Source organism: Danio rerio, chromosome 7 (assembly GCF_049306965.1).
Source record: "Danio rerio strain Tuebingen ecotype United States chromosome 7, GRCz12tu, whole genome shotgun sequence".
Lineage (NCBI taxonomy): Eukaryota > Metazoa > Chordata > Actinopteri > Cypriniformes > Danionidae > Danio > Danio rerio.
This window is the reverse complement of record NC_133182.1, coordinates 11,383,644-11,402,435: the sequence shown is the minus strand read 5'-3', so window position 1 is coordinate 11,402,435 and position 18,792 is coordinate 11,383,644. Positions and strand designations below refer to the sequence as shown.

The 18,792-nt window shown below is 33.9% G+C and overlaps 2 protein-coding genes and 1 long non-coding RNA gene across 11 annotated transcripts in view; 1 reads left to right on the top strand and 2 right to left on the bottom strand.

Moving 5' to 3' along the window:
• Nucleotides 1–7,654, top strand: part of LOC141375309 (uncharacterized) — an 89,362-nt gene extending 81,708 nt beyond the window's left edge. For 3 of the 9 annotated variants that reach the window (XR_012383150.1, XR_012383157.1, XR_012383151.1), the window contains 2 exons: nt 5,371–5,544; nt 6,897–7,018. This is a non-coding gene — a long non-coding RNA (uncharacterized lncRNA). Of the gene's footprint in view, nt 1–5,370; nt 5,545–6,680; nt 6,761–6,896 lie in introns of all 9 variants that reach the window. The other 6 variants (XR_012383156.1, XR_012383152.1, XR_012383154.1 and 3 more) reach the window with 4 other exon arrangements.
• cemip (cell migration inducing hyaluronidase 1) overlaps nt 1–18,792 on the bottom strand; it is a 1,140,081-nt gene that overhangs the window by 699,963 nt on the left and 421,326 nt on the right. The window lies entirely within an intron of this gene.
• tlnrd1 (talin rod domain containing 1) lies at nt 13,589–16,324 on the bottom strand. The gene has a single exon (XM_005166366.6). It carries the CDS (start codon nt 14,873–14,875, stop codon nt 13,811–13,813), a length of 1,065 nt encoding a protein of 354 aa, XP_005166423.2. The 5' UTR covers nt 14,876–16,324; the 3' UTR covers nt 13,589–13,810.

Genomic DNA, 18,792 nt, shown 5'->3' with positions numbered 1-18,792 from the left:
TACTATACTTTCAGTCTTCAGCCTATAACCTGCTACTAATAATACTGAAACCACTTTGTTACTTGACATAAAATAAGTATGACTAAAATTATGTAAATAATTAAATGTGTATATAAACAAAACATTTCAGTAAACATTTTTACATAAAAAGATATACATAAGTAAATAAATGATAGCGTACAAATAAATGATGACAATACACACTGAAAAAACTATTCATTTTTTAAAGGTAAGTGGTTGCAAAACAATTTATTTGGGCTTGATTTAAACAGGCAAATTAAGTTTAAACATTACTAGATTTGATTTGTTTGTTTAAATTTAGCCCCTATAATTTGTTCACAACCACTTACCTTCACTACTTCTACAGCATCTACTGAGCTCTTATTATTCATCTATGCCTACAGTAGCTTTATCCAGATTCTTGTTCTATGCACCTTTAAACTTTATTTATGATTTTCATTGATAAAACGATGTATTCTTTATAGGTGGACATTTTATATGCACTTTAAATTCATAGATTGTAAGTTATTGGCTAAAAAATTTTATATATATATATATATATATATATATATATATATATATATATATATATATATATATATATATATATATGGATAAAACTATATATATATATATATATATATGAGCAATATCACACTCGTAGCAGTGCAAAATGGCTGTATATTGGCACTGGGGGGAGGTGTGCCCTTTTGTGTGCCTTAGTGCCCCCACCAGTGCCGATATACAGCCATATCGCACTGCAAAGATGGAGAGTCTCAAAAACCCTTTTGTATGAGGAACTACTTTCTTCCGGATTCAAATTATAAGCTGACAGTTAAACAGCTGAGCAAGCATCTTTTAAACTTTAGATCTGTAGTGTCTGCTTTTTGCTGGCTGTATGTGGGCGGAGTAGCACACAAAGGGTAAAGAGGCTGTACGGGTGCTGATATTACTTAAATATATCACAACTATCAGCCAATCAGATTCGAGGACCAGACAGAACTGTTGTATATATATATATATATACACACACACACACACACACATACATACAGTTAAAGTCAGAATTATTAGCCCCTCTTTGAATTTTTTTTTTCTTTTTAAAATATTTCCCAAGCGATGTTTAACAGAGCAAGGAAATTTTCACAGTATGTCTGATAATATTTTTTCTTCTGGAGAAAGTCTTAATTGTTTTTATTTTGGCTAGAATAAAGCAGTTTTTAATTTTTAACACCATTTTAAGGACACAATTATTAGCCCCTTTAAGATATGTTTTTCCAGCTGTCTACAGAACAAACCATTATTATTCAATAACTTGCCCAATTACCCTAACCTGCCTAGTTAACCTAATTAACCTAGTTAAGCCTTTAAATGTCACTTTAAGCTGTATAGAAGTGTCTTGAAAAAATCTAGTCAAATATTATTTACTGTCATCATGGCAAAGATCAAATAAATCAGTTATTAGAGATGAGTTATTAAAACTATTATGATTAGAAATGTGTTGAAAAAATCTGCTCTTCGTTAAACAGAAATTGGGGAAAAAATAAACAGGGGGTCTAATAATTCAGGGGGGCTAATAATTCTGACTTCAACTGTATAAATGTGCATTACTGTACAGTTGATAGGAAAACAATACTTATTTATGTTTAGATTAGAAATGCACTTCAAACAGCAAGCTCAATGGCAGTGCGTTGACTAAATGTCTGCTATTTGATAAGGTTTTTCTATAAATTATGATCACAGTGTCATTCTACCCTCTCCATCTGCATCTTATTTCATTAAGGAATAGAAAGTTCGTACAAAATGAGTTTTATTTGAAATAATTTAATAAATGTAATTTAATTTAAATTGTAATTTAATAAATTACTTCCACAATTGTAATTTAATAAATTACTTCCACACCTGAACAATAATATTTTATTGCTAAAAATTTTATTAACGCTTTCAGATTTACATTAAAAATGATAAAATACTTTGAGTGAATTTTTGTCACTTATTGTGTAAAAAATGCAGGGTTTTACACAATTCCTTCATGTTGTCCCAAAATAAATTAAGTTAACCTAATTGTTTTTTACAAAGTTAAGTAGCCTGAACATAAAACAATTACGTTGTCTATAAACACTTAAGAATTGTTTAGTTTCCTTTGTTAAAGTCCCTTTAAGTCAAGTCATTTCACTCGGCGGCCATCATTAGCCCCTTTCACACATACAGACCTTTCCGGAAAATTACCGGCAACTTTCTGGAAAGGTTTGTATGTGTGAACAGGCCCTTTTTGAAAATACCGGTAAATTCATTCTGGCTATTTTCCGGAAAGAGAAGTTTTAACATTACTGGAAATTTGCCGGAATGCTGCGTTGTGTAAATGCAGAAGGAAGATTGCGGGAAAGAGCGCGTGCACGTTTAGAACGTGCTGACGTGAGACGTCTACTTTAGCCAATCAGAACAGTCAGACGCATTCATGTCCGTGCGGGTTTATGAAAATAAAAGCTTTTAAATATTTTTCTTTTTTAAATAAGTTAAGCAGGTTTAAAAGTTTGTTTTATTTATACCAAGTTTAACTTTCATCCTAATGTGAAGTAAATCAAGTTGTTAGAGTGGCTGACTGTAGTATTGGTAACTTAGCAACCGACAGTAAACAATGCAACTATAGACCTTTTTCTTGGAACGCAAAAATACCCATTATGCTTTGCGTTTATGCGCATGGAGAATGCGAAGAACTTCCGGTCGGCAGCTGATGCGTGTAAACAGTCACATTTGGACAGCTTTAAAAACATTATTTTAATCTATTTTACATGCTTTTATCCTCTTTGAACTAATACTGTTGTCCATCAGCACCATCTCCTGGACTGATCATTTAAAGAAATGCGATCTAATAGGATGGAAAACAGCTGCTGTGAGGCGTTTTCCCCTCGTTGTCAGACGGCATCTTCTGCAGTTTAAATGAAGCCTTGTCATTGCTAAAGTCAACATTTTCTCTTTATTTCAAATATATAACCAGCCCAAACAAATGTAAATCACCAAAATGTTTGACACACACACACGTAGCCTGTACTGTTTCACTGACACACTGATTTAATAACTGTGACAAAGTGAAAATATAGGATAGTGTCATTTCGAAATGACAGAAAAACACAAACCGTGGTAAAAACAACACACGAAATAAAACACAAACGGCTCGCGATTAGAATGAACAGCAAATCAGCCAGCAGAGGATCAATAACAGACTTTTATTGGTCATTTTTGTAAATTGCACGACTTTCATACTGTTAAGTTTCATGCCAGTACTCTGGTTTGCGCTCTCTCTCTCTCTCTCTCTCTCTCTCTCTCTCTCTCTCTCTCTCTCTCTCTCTGTGTGTGTGTGTGTGTGTGTGTGTGTGTTTTTGTGTGTGTTTTCTGATTTCTGATTTCTGACGGCAGACACGTGAACTAGGAGAATGTTTTTCTCATATTTCTGACGCGCTTGAACCACATGTGACAGATTATAACGGCTTTAACAGACACATTTCTAAGTTGTGTCACAAAAACACTGTTATCCATTAAAAACGTTATTAAAACCCATTTTCGGAGCGCAAATTACCAGTTGTACACCCTGTAAACGGAAGTTTTTAGCATTCTACCGGAAGACGCTGGTCGCTATGGCGCCCTCCATGCAGCAGCCATGAAAAAGGTCTATAATTGTCTCACATGTGTTTAAAGTATACTACGCCTGAGTTTATTCAACAAATATGTTTCCATCTCCCATTATTAACATTAAACCGTTTTCCACAAAAATTCAACAACCTCAAGTAAGCTAAATGTTTTTTTTTTTTTTTTTTTTTTGTAGATTAACATATTTTTATCATAAATTTGCCATTTCCATCACCACTTCCTTATACTTTTAATGTGTGCTTAAACACAGGGTAAAAAGAATGAGTTTTATTTAAAATAAAACTTGTTTATAACATTATAAATGTCAGTAAAAAAATACAATTAAATAAAAAATATATACATACATACATACATACATACATACAACAGTTCTGTCTGGTTCTTGGATCTGATTGGCTTATAGCCGTGTGATATTCTGCAAATAATAGCACTCGTCACTTCACCCTTTACCCTGGTGTATTGCTCCACCCACATACATCAACAAGCAGAGGACACTCTACAGTTTGACAAATATTACTGCTGTTAGACAACAAAATGTACTTTTAAGGCTTTTTAGTTGGTAATGTAGTTGTTTAGGTTGCACCTATGCAGTTTATTTATAAGGATAGTGTTTATTAAAAATTTTTTAATATAATTTCTGAGCATCGGATTCTGTGCATCGGCTGCCATCAGCCTGTCTGAGTAGACCAAAGAAAGTGATGGTTGACCTTCGGCCACAAGATGGTAACAGAGGTTGCATAATAAGTCCTTAGGGGAGAAAAACAGCATTTTCTCAGCGTAAATTTTAAACTAGACCTAAACATAACATTATAAATCAGGTAAGTGACATTCTGAGTCGATCTCTCTCTTTTGTATTTTGTAGTGCTGTATTTATACCATAGTAATCTGCTAGTGTTTGCTTTGCTTTGGCTTTTTTTGGGGTTTATTATTGTGATGTCCTGATTGCAAAAGAGAATTACTGGGAAATCTCTGTAGACTGATGGCATTTCATGCTGTTCAGCCTTATGATCTCAAAATGTGAGCAGAATCACCTGTTTTGTCATCACTTTCTTGTGCTAGAAAATCATTCAAACCCTAGCTCTAAAGTGACACTGGTGAATTAGTAACAGCTTTTGCTGTTGTGACTTCAGCTTCAGATGGGAATGAATGGCGAAAGAAGTAGTTCCTCTTACAAAAGGATTTTGAGATTCTCCTTGTTTGATTTTCTTTTTTATACACACGATATATATATAAAAATATAAATATATTATAATTGTTATAAATATATATAAATGCAAAATTACACTCGTAGCAGTGTGATGTGGCTGTATATTGTCACTGATGGGACACTAAGGCAGTCTGTATGCCTCCTCATGCCAACGCACACTTACGATATACATATTTATATATAAATTACATCAACACCTGAACAAAAATATGTTATCACTTAATTTATTACTGTTTTCAGTGTCACACTGTAAAAAAATGCAGGGTTCCACTCAATCCCTGACAATGTTGTCCCAAAATTAATAAAGTTGTTTTGGGACAAAATGAATGAATAGTGTGGAACAGTTTTTTCACAGTGCATCACAATAGTGTTGTTTTAACTTTTTAATTAAATAAAATTCAGCCTTGGTGAACAGATGATAATTTCAAATTATCCATACGGTAATCTACAAATACTCCAAACATTACAAGAAAAGCTTTGTAAAACCTCAACATGTCAATCTCATTTGATTTCAGATGTCCACATTCCTCATCGGCGGCGTGTTTTCACTGATAACACAGGATCTGAAACAGGACACTGTCGAAGACGGGCCGTGAAACACTCCTTTTAGCAGGAAATGGGCGAAACCTGGGCTGAAATTATTCCTCCGACATTTGGTGCTGTGAAGGAAGCGTCTCCTGATAGAAGAGGTCATTCGGCTTCCTGTTGTGCAGAAACAGTTTTTTTGTGTTTGAGCATGAAAAAGAGTTGGACAGGAAAGGGCCTTTGTTAGCTGCAACAAAAAAGGTCACATTTCAAGTCAGAAGAAAAAAGTATTATTATATTATATTATATTATATTTTTATTATATTATATTAAATTATATTATATTATATTTTTATTATAATATATTATATAATTTTTTTATAATATAATATAATTTATATTATATTATAATATATTTTATTATATTATATTAAATTATATTATATTATATTTTTATTATAATATATTAAAATATATTATATTATTTTTATAATATAATATAATTTATATTATATTATATTTTTATTATATTATATTATATTTTTTTATATTTTATTATATATATTATATTATATTATATTATATTTTTATTATATTATATTGTATATTATATTATATATAAATAGTGAAACACCAAGTAAAATGACTTGCTTTAATTTTTGCTTAAAGCAATCTGATTGGTTGACATCTGCATTAATGCTTAAAACGTTGAATATTTGTCAGTTCAGCAACACTTGACGTCACTCACTTTCAAAATCTGAAGCAAGCAGAAAAGAGGCAGACCAAGAAACTTTTGCTGAGAACTAGAGCCTTAAATAAGACCTATAACACCCTTTTTACCAGATTTAAAATAAGTCTCTGATGTCCCTAGAGTGTGTATGTGAGTTTCAGCTCAAAATACCACACAAATAATGTTTTATAACTCTTTGAAACTGAATCTTTTTGGGTTTCATCCTAATTGTGGTGACTGTTGCTTTAAATTCAAATGAGATTGTGCACTTTTAAAAAGAGGGCGGAGCTACAAATGCCCATGCATCAGCATAATGGCAGATTCAAAAACAGACTAATGTCCTATGCTAATGAGGGAGAGATGGTCACTAGTGGGCGGGACTTCCCCATTTGATGACACGTACAAATGGAGAATATCAATCAAAGTGACATTCTGCAGACTGTTTTTATCAAATGTAACTATAAAAAATAAACGTAATACCATTTGTACCATTAGAGACGGGTTATATTCACACACTGTTGCCACACATCTGTGTTTAAGCCCCGTATAAAACTGATTTTTGCATAATAGGTACCCTTTAAGAGAATGAATATGACTTGGAACCAACAGTGAGAAGAGAGCACAGAGTTTTTCAGGTGCATTGTTATTAAGTAAGCATTAATTAATTAATAGTAATTAAGTAAGCATTATAAAGGGTTAAAACTAAAGTGGATACCTGATATATGAAGTACTTGCTAAACAGCGTGTCTTGCATGAATGGTCTAATCAATGGTCCTCCATGTTCAGGAAATGTGTGGGATAAAGATGTGCAGCAGCAGAGATAAACATTCCAGACTTCAAACGCACAGATGAAGAGCTTCTGGAGGACTGATAAGTTAACAACTGGAGCACATCAGGAGCCGCTCAAGGTGTGTTTGCGCACAAGAGCCCTTCAAACACAACACTAACATTAATAAAGGGGTGTTTGCACACCACCGCCTTTCAGCTAAAAACCCAAAACTTTGATGTGATCTGGACATTCACACTGTAAGAAATATATGATCATAACCAAAGGCGTAGGTTTGCACTTGACATTGGTGGGGACGGGTGAATCAAACACGTGCGTGTGTGTTGTATATATTTGTACAACAGTTCTGTCTGGTTCTTAAATCTGATTGGCTGATAGCCGTGATATATTTAAGTAATATCAGCACCAGTACAGCCTCTTTACCGTTTGTGTATTACTCCGCCCACATATAGCCAGCAAGCAGACGCTACAGTTTGACAAATATTAATGCTGTTAGACAACAAAATAAACTTTTGAGGCTTTTTAGTCGAGAATGTAGTTGTTTAGATTGCAACTATGCAGTTTATTTGCATGAATAGTGCCTATTTTAAAATATTTACAATTTCTGAGAGCAACAATCAACATCATCAACGGTTGATGTTTTCTATCCAAAAGATGGCGACAGAACTGCATAATAAGCCCTTACGCTTAGAAGATATAATGGTCTGATTTCGAACTACAGCAGATCAAATCAATATTAAACTGGTAAGCACACCTGTTAACACTTTTTCATGGGAGTATCCCGTATTTCAGAGCAGTCTCCCGCAAACATCTGTTTTTATTTCTTCCTAAAAAAAACTCCCGTAATTTCACCCACCCCCCTCTTTGGTACAGTCTGTAAACTAAACACCCCCGGGTTGCCAACTTTGGTACAGTACCCAATCGTGCATCCTGTTCTCAACCTCACCCCGAACACCCCCTCTTCCCAACCCATGATTGTGCCATTGAAGTGTTGTATAAACGCAATATCACACGAGTAGCAGTGCGATATGGCTGTATATCAGCACTGGTGGGACACTAAAGCAACAGACGTCTCCCACCAGTGCTGATATATAGCCATATCGCACTGCTACTTGTGTATATATATAGTTATATAGTTATAGTTATAGTTATAGTTACTTGTGTATATATATATATATATAGTTGAAGTCAGAATTTTTAGCCCCCTTGATGTTTAACAGAGCAAGTGTGTCTGATAAAGTTTTTTTCTTCTGGAGAAAGTCTTATTTGTTTTATTTTGGCTAGAATAAAAGCAGCTTTTAAATTTTTAAACACCATTTTAGGGACAAAATTATTAGCCCCTTAAGTTTTTTTTTTTTTTTTCGATAGTCTACAGAACAAACCATCGTTATATAATAACTTGCCTAATTACTCTAACCTGCCTAGTTAACCTAATTAACCTAGTTAAGCCTTTAAATGTCACTTTAAGCTTTCTAGAAATGTCTTGAATAATATCTAATAAAATATTATTTACAGTCATGATGGTAAGGATAAAATAAATCCATTATTATAAATGAGTTATCAAAACTATATGTTTAGAAATGTGTTGAAAAAATCTGCTCTCAGTTAAACAGAAATTAGGGAATAAATAAACAAGCGGTCTAATAATTCAAGGGGGCTAATAATTCTGACTTCAACTGTATATATATATATATATATATATATATATATATATATATATATATATATATATATATATATATATATATATATATAGCTATTAAAATATGTTAATAATTAATCATCTCTTCATACAATTTTTTAAGTTTTAGGCCTGTAGCCCAGAGGGGTTCTGGTGGTTTGAAAGACCAAAAGTTGGACTTACTATTTTTGAATTTTTTCTTTTTTTTTAAGTGGCCAAATTCTGACCGAGGAAAGCTTAATGGTCTGGCTAGTTTGTTATTTGCCAGTAGGCTTTGGTATTTAATTTAAAACAAGTTTTAACATATTTCTAAAAATGTAAAGAGAGATGATAATAAATTTGAATTTTAATAAATGAGAATCTTTTTCTATTTTTTATTCAAAATTATCATTTCATTTTATTCATATCATTATATATAAAACTGTAATATAAAACTTAGAGTTTAAATGCACATTTGTAAATAAACACTTTAAATAGTAAAATAGTATGGTAAGCGATTTGACAAAACGGTAGGAAATATTTTGGGTACATCAGAAAGCGTGGTTATCACTCCAGGATGGGGAGAACAAGCAAACTCCACACAGAAACGCCAACTGACCCAGCCAGGTTTAGTACATATTCTTAGATCCAACCAATTTACATGTGTATAGAACAACTAAAACTGAAATCGTTGAAAACAAATAAAGCAAAATGTTTTAAATGTTTAAAGTTGTTGTTTTAAGTTGTTCTACCCATGGAAGAATTGAGATATGGATTGATAGTTTTCAATATCTGAAATCCAATTAGGCTTTAAATTAGTGATGCTGACTTGTAACTCTTTATAGGCAGGAGTGGTTTGGCATACGTCGAGTTGTGGAGCTTACACACTTCTCTGTAAATTATTTATTATTATATTTAACCATTTTTTTCTTATGCTTTCTTGATGATATTGTATTATGTTGTGTTCAACATTCTGTGTATTGTGAAATGGCCTTTTATTTCGTATGCTAAAAACAATATACAGTGCTCAGCATAATTGAGTTCACCCCATTATAAAATGAATATTTTTCTCCATTTCTCAGTGAATATAGGCAATGTATTTTGGTGCTTTTAAACAAAACAGATTTATTAAACAGATATATTTATTAAAATAACATTTTAGTCACCAAACATATTTAAAAAATTGAAAGATAATACAATTAAATTCAAGCAAAATATTGCAAAAAAAACATTTTTTTTGTTTCTCTTGATTTTCCTTTTTTTTAAATTCGTATTTAATATTTATCTGTAACATAAAATTGGCTGTACAAGTTTTTGGACCGTTATCATAAGTTATTTTGTTAGATAAGCTCCAGATTTGGCTTCAGTACTGACTAATAAAATGTATATGCACAAAAATTATTTTGTAGAGCTTCATATTAAAAATAGGAATTTAAACATATATGCTGAGCACTATATATATATATATATATATATATATATATATATATATATATATATATATATATATATATATATATATATATATATATATATATATATATATATATATATATATATATACTAAGTGTAATACATCGTTCATGATAAACCTATAGCTTTCATTTGCTCTGAGCTCATAGTTTAATGCTTTGCGCTTTCAGTGAGAACGTTTGGCCTTTTATAGACTTAAATTAATCCAAGTGGTGCTCGCTGCAGAGCCATTTGAGGAGAGCTGAGCTCCAGCGAGGGGGAGCTTAAGCTTGAGCTCCACCTTTTTTGCACTTCTTCTACGAGTGATGTCACTGGGGGTAGGGTTAGGGGTGGGGTTGGTGTACGCATTAAAACAGCTTACAGGAGGAGGAGCGACAGCTCATGCTCCCCCTTGCTGGAGCTCAGCTCTCCTCAAATGGCTCTGCAGCAAGCACCCTCTCAATTAATCAAGCATTTTAATCTTTCAACTGAAATGTCTCACAATAAGTTTTGAGAAACAACATTTTTAATGACTTGAAATAAATACTCCAGTACATGCATGATAAAATTTCAAATAAAAATGAGGGTGTGGGCGAAGGGGAAAAAACAAAAACAAACACAGCACATTAAAATATAATTGTAAGTCTTGTAAATAGTGTAAAACCTATGGCACACACTCACAGCAGCTTTTACTCATTACAAATTCACACACGGAATACACACAAAATGACGCTGATGATTCCTACAGATCTCAATGACATCCATTCAGCTCAACACTGAGGTAAAGACTTTCAGTTTCATTTTAAGGCTTCTGTTGTATCGACCGCTTTTGGCCATTTTCTCAAACCGACAAGAGGATTTGCAAAAGGCGTCAGTTTTAGTAAAAGCTTTTTAATTTCCTCCCCCCGGTCACATCCAGTATGACAAAAACCTACAAGTGTAACCTTGAGTGAAGTTGACTGCCAAGAAATGTTAATTCAGATGCATAAACACTACAATTATTCATACTAGGGCTGGGCGATAGAGCTAAACATATCATACCACAATATTCGTACAAGTTTAGTTGGTGTTTTTCCCATTCATTTTAGAAAAGACAAAGTTGGTAAACATGCAAAATATTAGTTATATTTATGTCAATGTATGTCCTGTTTGCATATTGTAGTTAGACATTGCAAATAAAAAAAACTCCAGGATTTTGAGTGGTGTTAAATGGATTTTTGACACACAAAAAAAGAGTTTTTGCATTTAGTCAAGTAAACTTTAGCTAAAATGTAGGTCACATTATTTTAAGGGACAATTCTCACTATTAACAAAGCATTAACTATGACTTTTAGCTCAATAGATTCCTTAATTTGCTGCTTATTAATAGTAATTATGGTCATAGTTGTGTTTTGGTATTGGTAGGTGTAGGGACGTAGAACGAGATCATGCAGATTACTAATAAAGTAATAAGCCAATAACAGGTAATGAGCCAAGAGTTATTATTGAGAATTGGTACTTAAACTTAAGTGTTACCAAAACTTGCTAATCATCCATTTACTTTATTTTATATATATATATATATATATATATATATATATATATATATATATATATATATATATATATATATATATATAAACATACAGTGCTCAGAATAATTGAGTACAGCCCATTTTGAAAATTTATATTTGTATCTATTGCAGTGAATATCAATTTCAATGTATTTTGGTGCATTCACAAACAGATTTATTTACCAGATATATTTATTCAAACAATATTTTAGTCACCAAACATATTAAGAAATTGAAATATAATACAATTAAAATTAAGCAAAATTTTGCAAAAAAAAATTACAACCCTCAAAATTTCAGCTAAAATGTAGTTCAAATTTTGTAGGTTGTAATTTATTTTGCAAAATGTTATTCTTTTTTTTGCTTCTCTTAATTTTCCTCTTTTTTTAAAATTTGTATTTAATATTTTTTATAACATAAATTTGGCTCTACTAGTTTTTGGAACGTTATCGTAAGTTTTTTTGTTAGATAAGCTCCAGATTTAGCTTCAGTACTGACTAATCTGATGTATATGCACAAATATAATATTTTATGCCTTCCTATTAAAAATATGAATTTTCAAGAGGGGCACAGAATTTTGTGAGGGGCGTGCTTATACATGTTGAGCATTGTATGTAGAATATAAAGAATCTGATATCACGATATTTTATTTTTCACAAGATAGTTTGAATAGCACTATTTGAAAGTTTTCTGGGGAGTCTGACAGCATTCAGTGACAGGAATTAAATAATCACAATGCAACATTATATATATACCATCTCATGGTATATCTATCATACTTTGTCTGGTTTCTTTTCCAAATGTATAATATATATATATATATATATGTCTTGCAGATCAAGTAAAAATATTGTTTTGTTTTCGCCTTCTGATGAAATAAGTCAAAATTAGGAGTTTTTCCCTAAAACAAGTTAAATCATTTGCCAAAGGGATAATTAAAGTAATCTTATTTTCACTTTGAAATGTATGTATGTAGACTAGAAACAAGACAAAAATTCTATGAAAGAAAAACATTTATTTTTTTCCATCAATTGTATAAATAGTTAAATATAATTACTTTTTGCTACAACTCCAAACGTCCTACTTTTTTGTGCCCAAAGGCTCTTGAAAAGCTCAATCAAAGGCCTTAAAAACACATGCAACTGATCAACTTTCATTCTTATAGTTAAACTTATGGTTAAGCATGACTCTACAAATCAGATGTGTACTGTGGCTCCTGGTCAACAGTAATTCAGTCTCAACACTGCAAATCTTGTGATGTGGCTATTGCAGATTGAAATATTGATGCTGAAATTATATATTGTGCATTCCTAACAAATATATATATATATATATATATATATATATATATATATATATATATATATATATATATATATATATATAGTTAAAGTCAGAATTATTAGCCTATTAGACCCCCCTCCCCCCCTTTGAATTTTTTTTTCTTTTTAAAATATTTCCCAAATGATGTTTAACAGAGCAAGGAAATTTTCACGGAATGTCTGATAATATTTTCTTCTTCTGGAGAAAGTCTAATTTGTTTTATTTTGGCTATAACAAAAGCAGTTTTAAATTTTTTAAATACCATTTTATTAGCCCCTTTAAGCTATATTTTTTCGATAGTCGACAGAACAAATCATCGTTATACAATAACTTGCCTAATTACCCTAACCTGCCTAGTTAACCTAATTAACCTAGTTAAGCCTTTAAATGTCACTTTAAGCTGTATAGAAGTGTCTTGAAAAATATCAAGTAAAATGTTATTTACTGTCATCATGGCAAAGATAAAATAAATCAGTCATTAGAAATTAGTTATTAAAACTATTATGTATGTTCGGAAATGTGTTGAAAAAAAAAATCTGCTCTCCATTAAACAGAAACTGGGGAAAAAATTAACGGGGGCTAATAATTCTGACCTCAACTGTGTGTGTGTGTGTGTGTGTATATATATATATATATATATATATATATATATATATATATATATATATCACATGTCTTTTGTTAGCTTATGTCTTAATCAAAATGCCTGATGCTGTTTAATTTATTGTAAAAAAAAAAAAAAACTTTGACATTCCACAATGTTAAATCATCAATAAAACCAAAACAAATCCAATATTCAATGCGTCGCCCAGCCCTAACTCATACCATGTGGGGTTAAACCTGATTAGATTCTTTGGTACTTCAAAAAAATAATAAGAATAAAATCAACTAAAACATAACAATTGAACAGGGTGCCGGGGAGGACTTAATTCACAGAATGAGAGTTAACTGGCGGTAAAGTTCTAGGTGAGGATCGTTCCCTTAGTGCCTGAGACAGGAGTGTGCATCCATCAGAGACGGCACATGCTGAGTTTCGTAGCCGCTCCCGATAGACGGGCATCTGCTGGCTGCTTTCGGGGTGCTGGGAAATATCCCTGAGGCCTTGAGTTAGGAGCACGCAGGCCGAAACCACGCTCATGGCGCCGCCCAGAACCGCAGTCTGCACCCCTTTGCCATCAGGGGTGATGCTGGCAGCTTTGCCCAGGAATTGCGGCTCTGTGGCGAATCCCACCAAAGCATGCACGGCCTGGATGAGCGGCCCGCTAAAGAGGACGCATCGGTTCCGGGTCAGCTCGCTGGGACAGGCTTTGAGCTCGCGGACACACGCTAACAGAGCTGTAGCACTGGTGCTCATGCACTTGACACTAGCTTTAAACTGCTCCTTAGCGAACTTATCCTTAGATTTATCACTGGCCAGAGAAGAGGCGTCCGTGAGCATGGTGAGGTTCTTCAGGATGTTCTGCGAGACCTCCAGAAGAAGCGGAGGTGTTAGATCCCCCACTGCTGTGAGGCGCAGAATGTTGCATGTTTGCTCCACTTCATGCCGGCATCGAGTGACTTTATACCGATCCACCAGGCCTGAAACTGCAGCTTGAGACCCCGGGATCTCCGCGGCTGCTAAATAAGCAGCGTGCGCTGAATACTCGGTCAATGAGACCACCAGATCCCCCATCTCCACCAGCCGGTCGCCGACCTCCAGGAACTTCCCCATGTTGAGTTGGCTCTGAATGTCATGAACGATAATAGACAGCTCCTTGGTTCTGGCGATCACTGTGTCGCGGCATTTCTCGAAGGTCTCAGCCACAGGCTGGCCTTCAGTGTTCACCACCGGCCTGGTTTCGCTGGACAGCAGGAGCAGGTCGGCCACCAGCTGCATTTTGCTCTTGCATGCGTCGCAGACGGATAAAAGTCTTTTCCTTTGTTGCAAGCTGCCGCTAAGGATGTTGGTAGGAACCTCGCTATCTGATTTTCCCGAGCCACTACTAGCCATAGTAGTGTGGTCGCTCTAATGTTCAAAATAAAGATGGCAACACACACTCTTGTGTGGTAACATGTGCCTCATGTCATTTTCTTCAGTAAATAAAAAGACTTCCACAGCTTCTCACGGAGTGAAACTGGCCTATGATGTCCTTCAGAAGAAAAATAAAGTCCATTCAGCTTGTTTGCGAAAACATGAAACTTCACTCGATGCACTCGGAATAGGAGGGAAGTACTTCAGAAAAAAAAATATATTTTTTGTTTAACAAATGTTGACGAAAGATCTAATTAAATATCCCTTCAATCAATTAATCAATCAATAAAACTGAGTAGCCTATTGTTTAAATAATCTGATATAGCTGTGCATAATCACCCTCCTCAAAAAAAAATTCACAACTACCTTTGTGAAGGTAGGGCTAGTCTGTTCAGTTTCACAGGTTGTCAATGTTGCTCCAACAATGCAAAGAAACCAAAAACACACTCTCTCTCTCTCTTTAAAAAATAAAAATACAGGAAAAGGGCTATTGCAGTGCCATGTACGAGAAGATGCCCGGATAAAGGCAAAGTGCAGGTTGACTTCCAGAATCGCTACGTATCATTTCAGGTGTTCTTCGTGCCATGTAAATGACTTGCATTTAGATCCACGTTTAACAATGTGATTCTGCTGCTGCTGCTGCTGATAATAATGATGATGTATTGACCCTCTTGCTGATCCTCCGACCGAAGCGAGACGCGTGTGCGCCCCGCCGCCAACGGCACCATCATCCCGCGACAAATCCAAAACTCGTCAGACGTTCTAGAACGACTTCCAGCCGTTCCTTTTTCGAACACAATCCAAGTTCCGTGGGAAAACTCAGTTCCTTATGCATATCTATTGTCCACACGCCCTCTCCAGCAGAAAAGCGACGGACATCAAGAGGCAGATAGTTTCGCTTTCGCCTGCCATTCCGTTAATGGGAGTTTTAATACAGTTTCCGAAATCGGTAACGAACTTGGTTTACCGTTGAAAGAGTCGCGCGTCGGTTGTGAGTCTCCCGCTACATCTTGCGTATCAGGAAGCGGCGGGAGGGTGTGGCTGAGTAGCCTGTTAGCTTCCCTCAAACTCTGCTACTTTTACACCCTCCGCAATCATCATTTCTGTCCACAAAGACAAACACACTCATTGTTTTGGTGTTCGCCAGCCGCTTAGCAGATTCGCTTATTTTTCTGCGGTAACGGCGCGTTCATTTCTCACCCAGTCATCATTTCCCGAGGCCCCGATGTGAGACTCAACTACCGGTCTGAGGGCTGAAAGTTACACCCAAAGAGGAATTCCAGAGACGTCCCTTGTGTTTCCCTTTCAGTTCGTTTTGTTTTCCTTGTTTCTGCTGTTTTGTCTCCAGTTTGCGCTTTCCTGTAGGTCCAACAGGTACTCTCGCGTGTGGGTATTTACTCCTTTCACAACGTTCGCATTCAGAGCGGCACAGAGCGAGTAATTCTTTGTTTAACGGAAACGCCGGCCACATTAATATGCATTGTTATTTTCCTTAATATTTCAGGTCCGTAGCCCGCCTGGTGAAAGGGGTGGTTCTTTTTTTACCTTCAAAAACTGTATCTTTTTGGGGGTTATTCGCCTCATTTTCTATTTAATTCTGAAATTTTAATACTGCATTTTTTGTGACATTTTAAGCACTATTTTTAGCTGAATTAGCTTGTTGGGGGTCATCATAACCATACGTTTTGATGTACCAAAAACATTTTCTAAACATTTAGAGCAAAGAAGCATGAATAAATACTTATTTTTTAAAATACAAATGTATCATATTAGGGAAAAAAAAGGAATCTGTTAAAGTTTTAAATTAAAAACTGTGGTCTATTACCATTTATTAGGCAAATAACTAACTAGCCAGCCCATTCAACTTTCCTCAGTCAGAATTTGGCCCTTTGAATAATAAAAATGTAGACGTACTAATAATAATAATGTAGAGCTTTAGCCAAAATAGTATTTAAATTAATTTTAAAATGGGTCTCTTTTAGTGCTTCACACCTTTTTACTGGTGATTTTTTGTTTAAATGCAATACAGTAGTGAAAGATGACGTCTCTTGAGTCAGATTGTGTTTTCTTGAACAGATGGATGTTGGACTCATGAGAAATAATTGTTTGCTGATTATTTGAAATCACAATGAAGCAACAGCCAAGGATTCCACTTAGTCTTAAAGCCTTTTTGGATGGGTTATTTTCACAATTTATGATGGCATAGCAGCCAAAATAAAAACAAATGAGCTCCTGTGGGAAACATTTTGGACCTTTGTCTTTGTCTTTCGAACCACTTTAGCATATACAAGTACACCCCTCACAAATCTCTCATTTAAATGTATATTTTTCATAGAAAGCTATACAATGTTATATTTGTGCATATACATTAGTCATTACTGAAGCCAAATCTGGAGCTTATCTAACAAAATAACTTATGATAACAGTCTAAAAACTAGTACTGCAAATTTTTTGTTGTAATTTTTTTGCAATATTTTGTTTGATATTAATTGTATTATATTTCAATTTCTAAAGATGTTTGGTGACAAAAGTATTATTTTATAACAACTCGTAACACAATGACTAAATGTTAAAATAAAAAGACAGTATATCAAACATCTAAATATTAAGCTATTATTAAAATGATCAATATTCTTAATAATATATCTACTTACATTTCATATTAACACTAAAAAACACTGCTGCACCTATAGGAATTATGTGAAATATCTGATTTAAAAAATAATAATAATAATAGGAAGTTCATTCCACTGTGGCGGCCCGATAAATAAGGGACTAAGCCGAAGGAAAAATAATGAATAATAGTAATAATTACATGTGATTTTAATTTTGAATTAATTTTATTATCTGTTTAATAATTCACACCATTCAGGTATTAATACAATGATGATAATAATATAAATACATTTACTACTACTGATGATGATAATATAAATACAAGTAAATTGTGAGAAGGATATTTTAAAATTTAAATATTTTGCTCAATTTAGAAGAACCTATGAATATTATTATTTATTTTGCTGTTTAGTTAGCGGTGGTTCATTCTGCTGTAAAGACCCCTGCTAACTAATGGGACAAAGCCAAAGGAAAATGAATGAATGTTTAGTTAGTATATCTAGCATCAAGCTAGTTAGCTAGCTACATAAATATATAATATGCCTATGTACTATTGTTTTTTACAATATTTAAAATATTGTTTTTTGTGTTTATCTTTATTTTCAGTAGGTTTGGTCTTTATTAGGCATTTGTACTATTACAACAACAATAAAACTGTTCGTTATGTTACAACAGAGTTCACTCGTATACTATGTAGGTATACACATTCGTTCAGAGCATTTATAACGCTAATTCGAGTAATAATAAAATCGCCCTACCGCACTCATAAAAACAACAATGTGGCCACGAAACAGCTGATTCACCTTATGAAGGGAAATCGGATTCACCGCTGCAAAAGCTATGACGTAAATGCGCTATAGTACTTTTCATTGGACAGCAAGAGGCGTTGGGAGTCCTGAGATCCAATCGGAAACAGCAGGGTTGGGCTGCAGTTCTGAAGACCCTCCCCTTTTGAATGGGAAGGGCTTTCGTGGAGTTATAAAACTAAGAGTCCTGTTAAAAATATATACACTCTCGCATAAGTTACATTTATGGCTACCATTTAAATATTAAATAAAGTACGCACATACCATATGCACATTACATTTCGTCTGATATTAAATTCTACAACAGTGTATTGCTAAACTCACTCCACAACAACAACACATGTTCTTCATATTCACTTTGTTTGGTCTGATGCCTCATGAAATTCCAGCAGAGTAAAGCTACTGTATTACACTGAGTGTTTGTGTGTAGTGTGTTGGATGTGAACTGAGGGCCGAGAGCTGTGTGTGAAAACA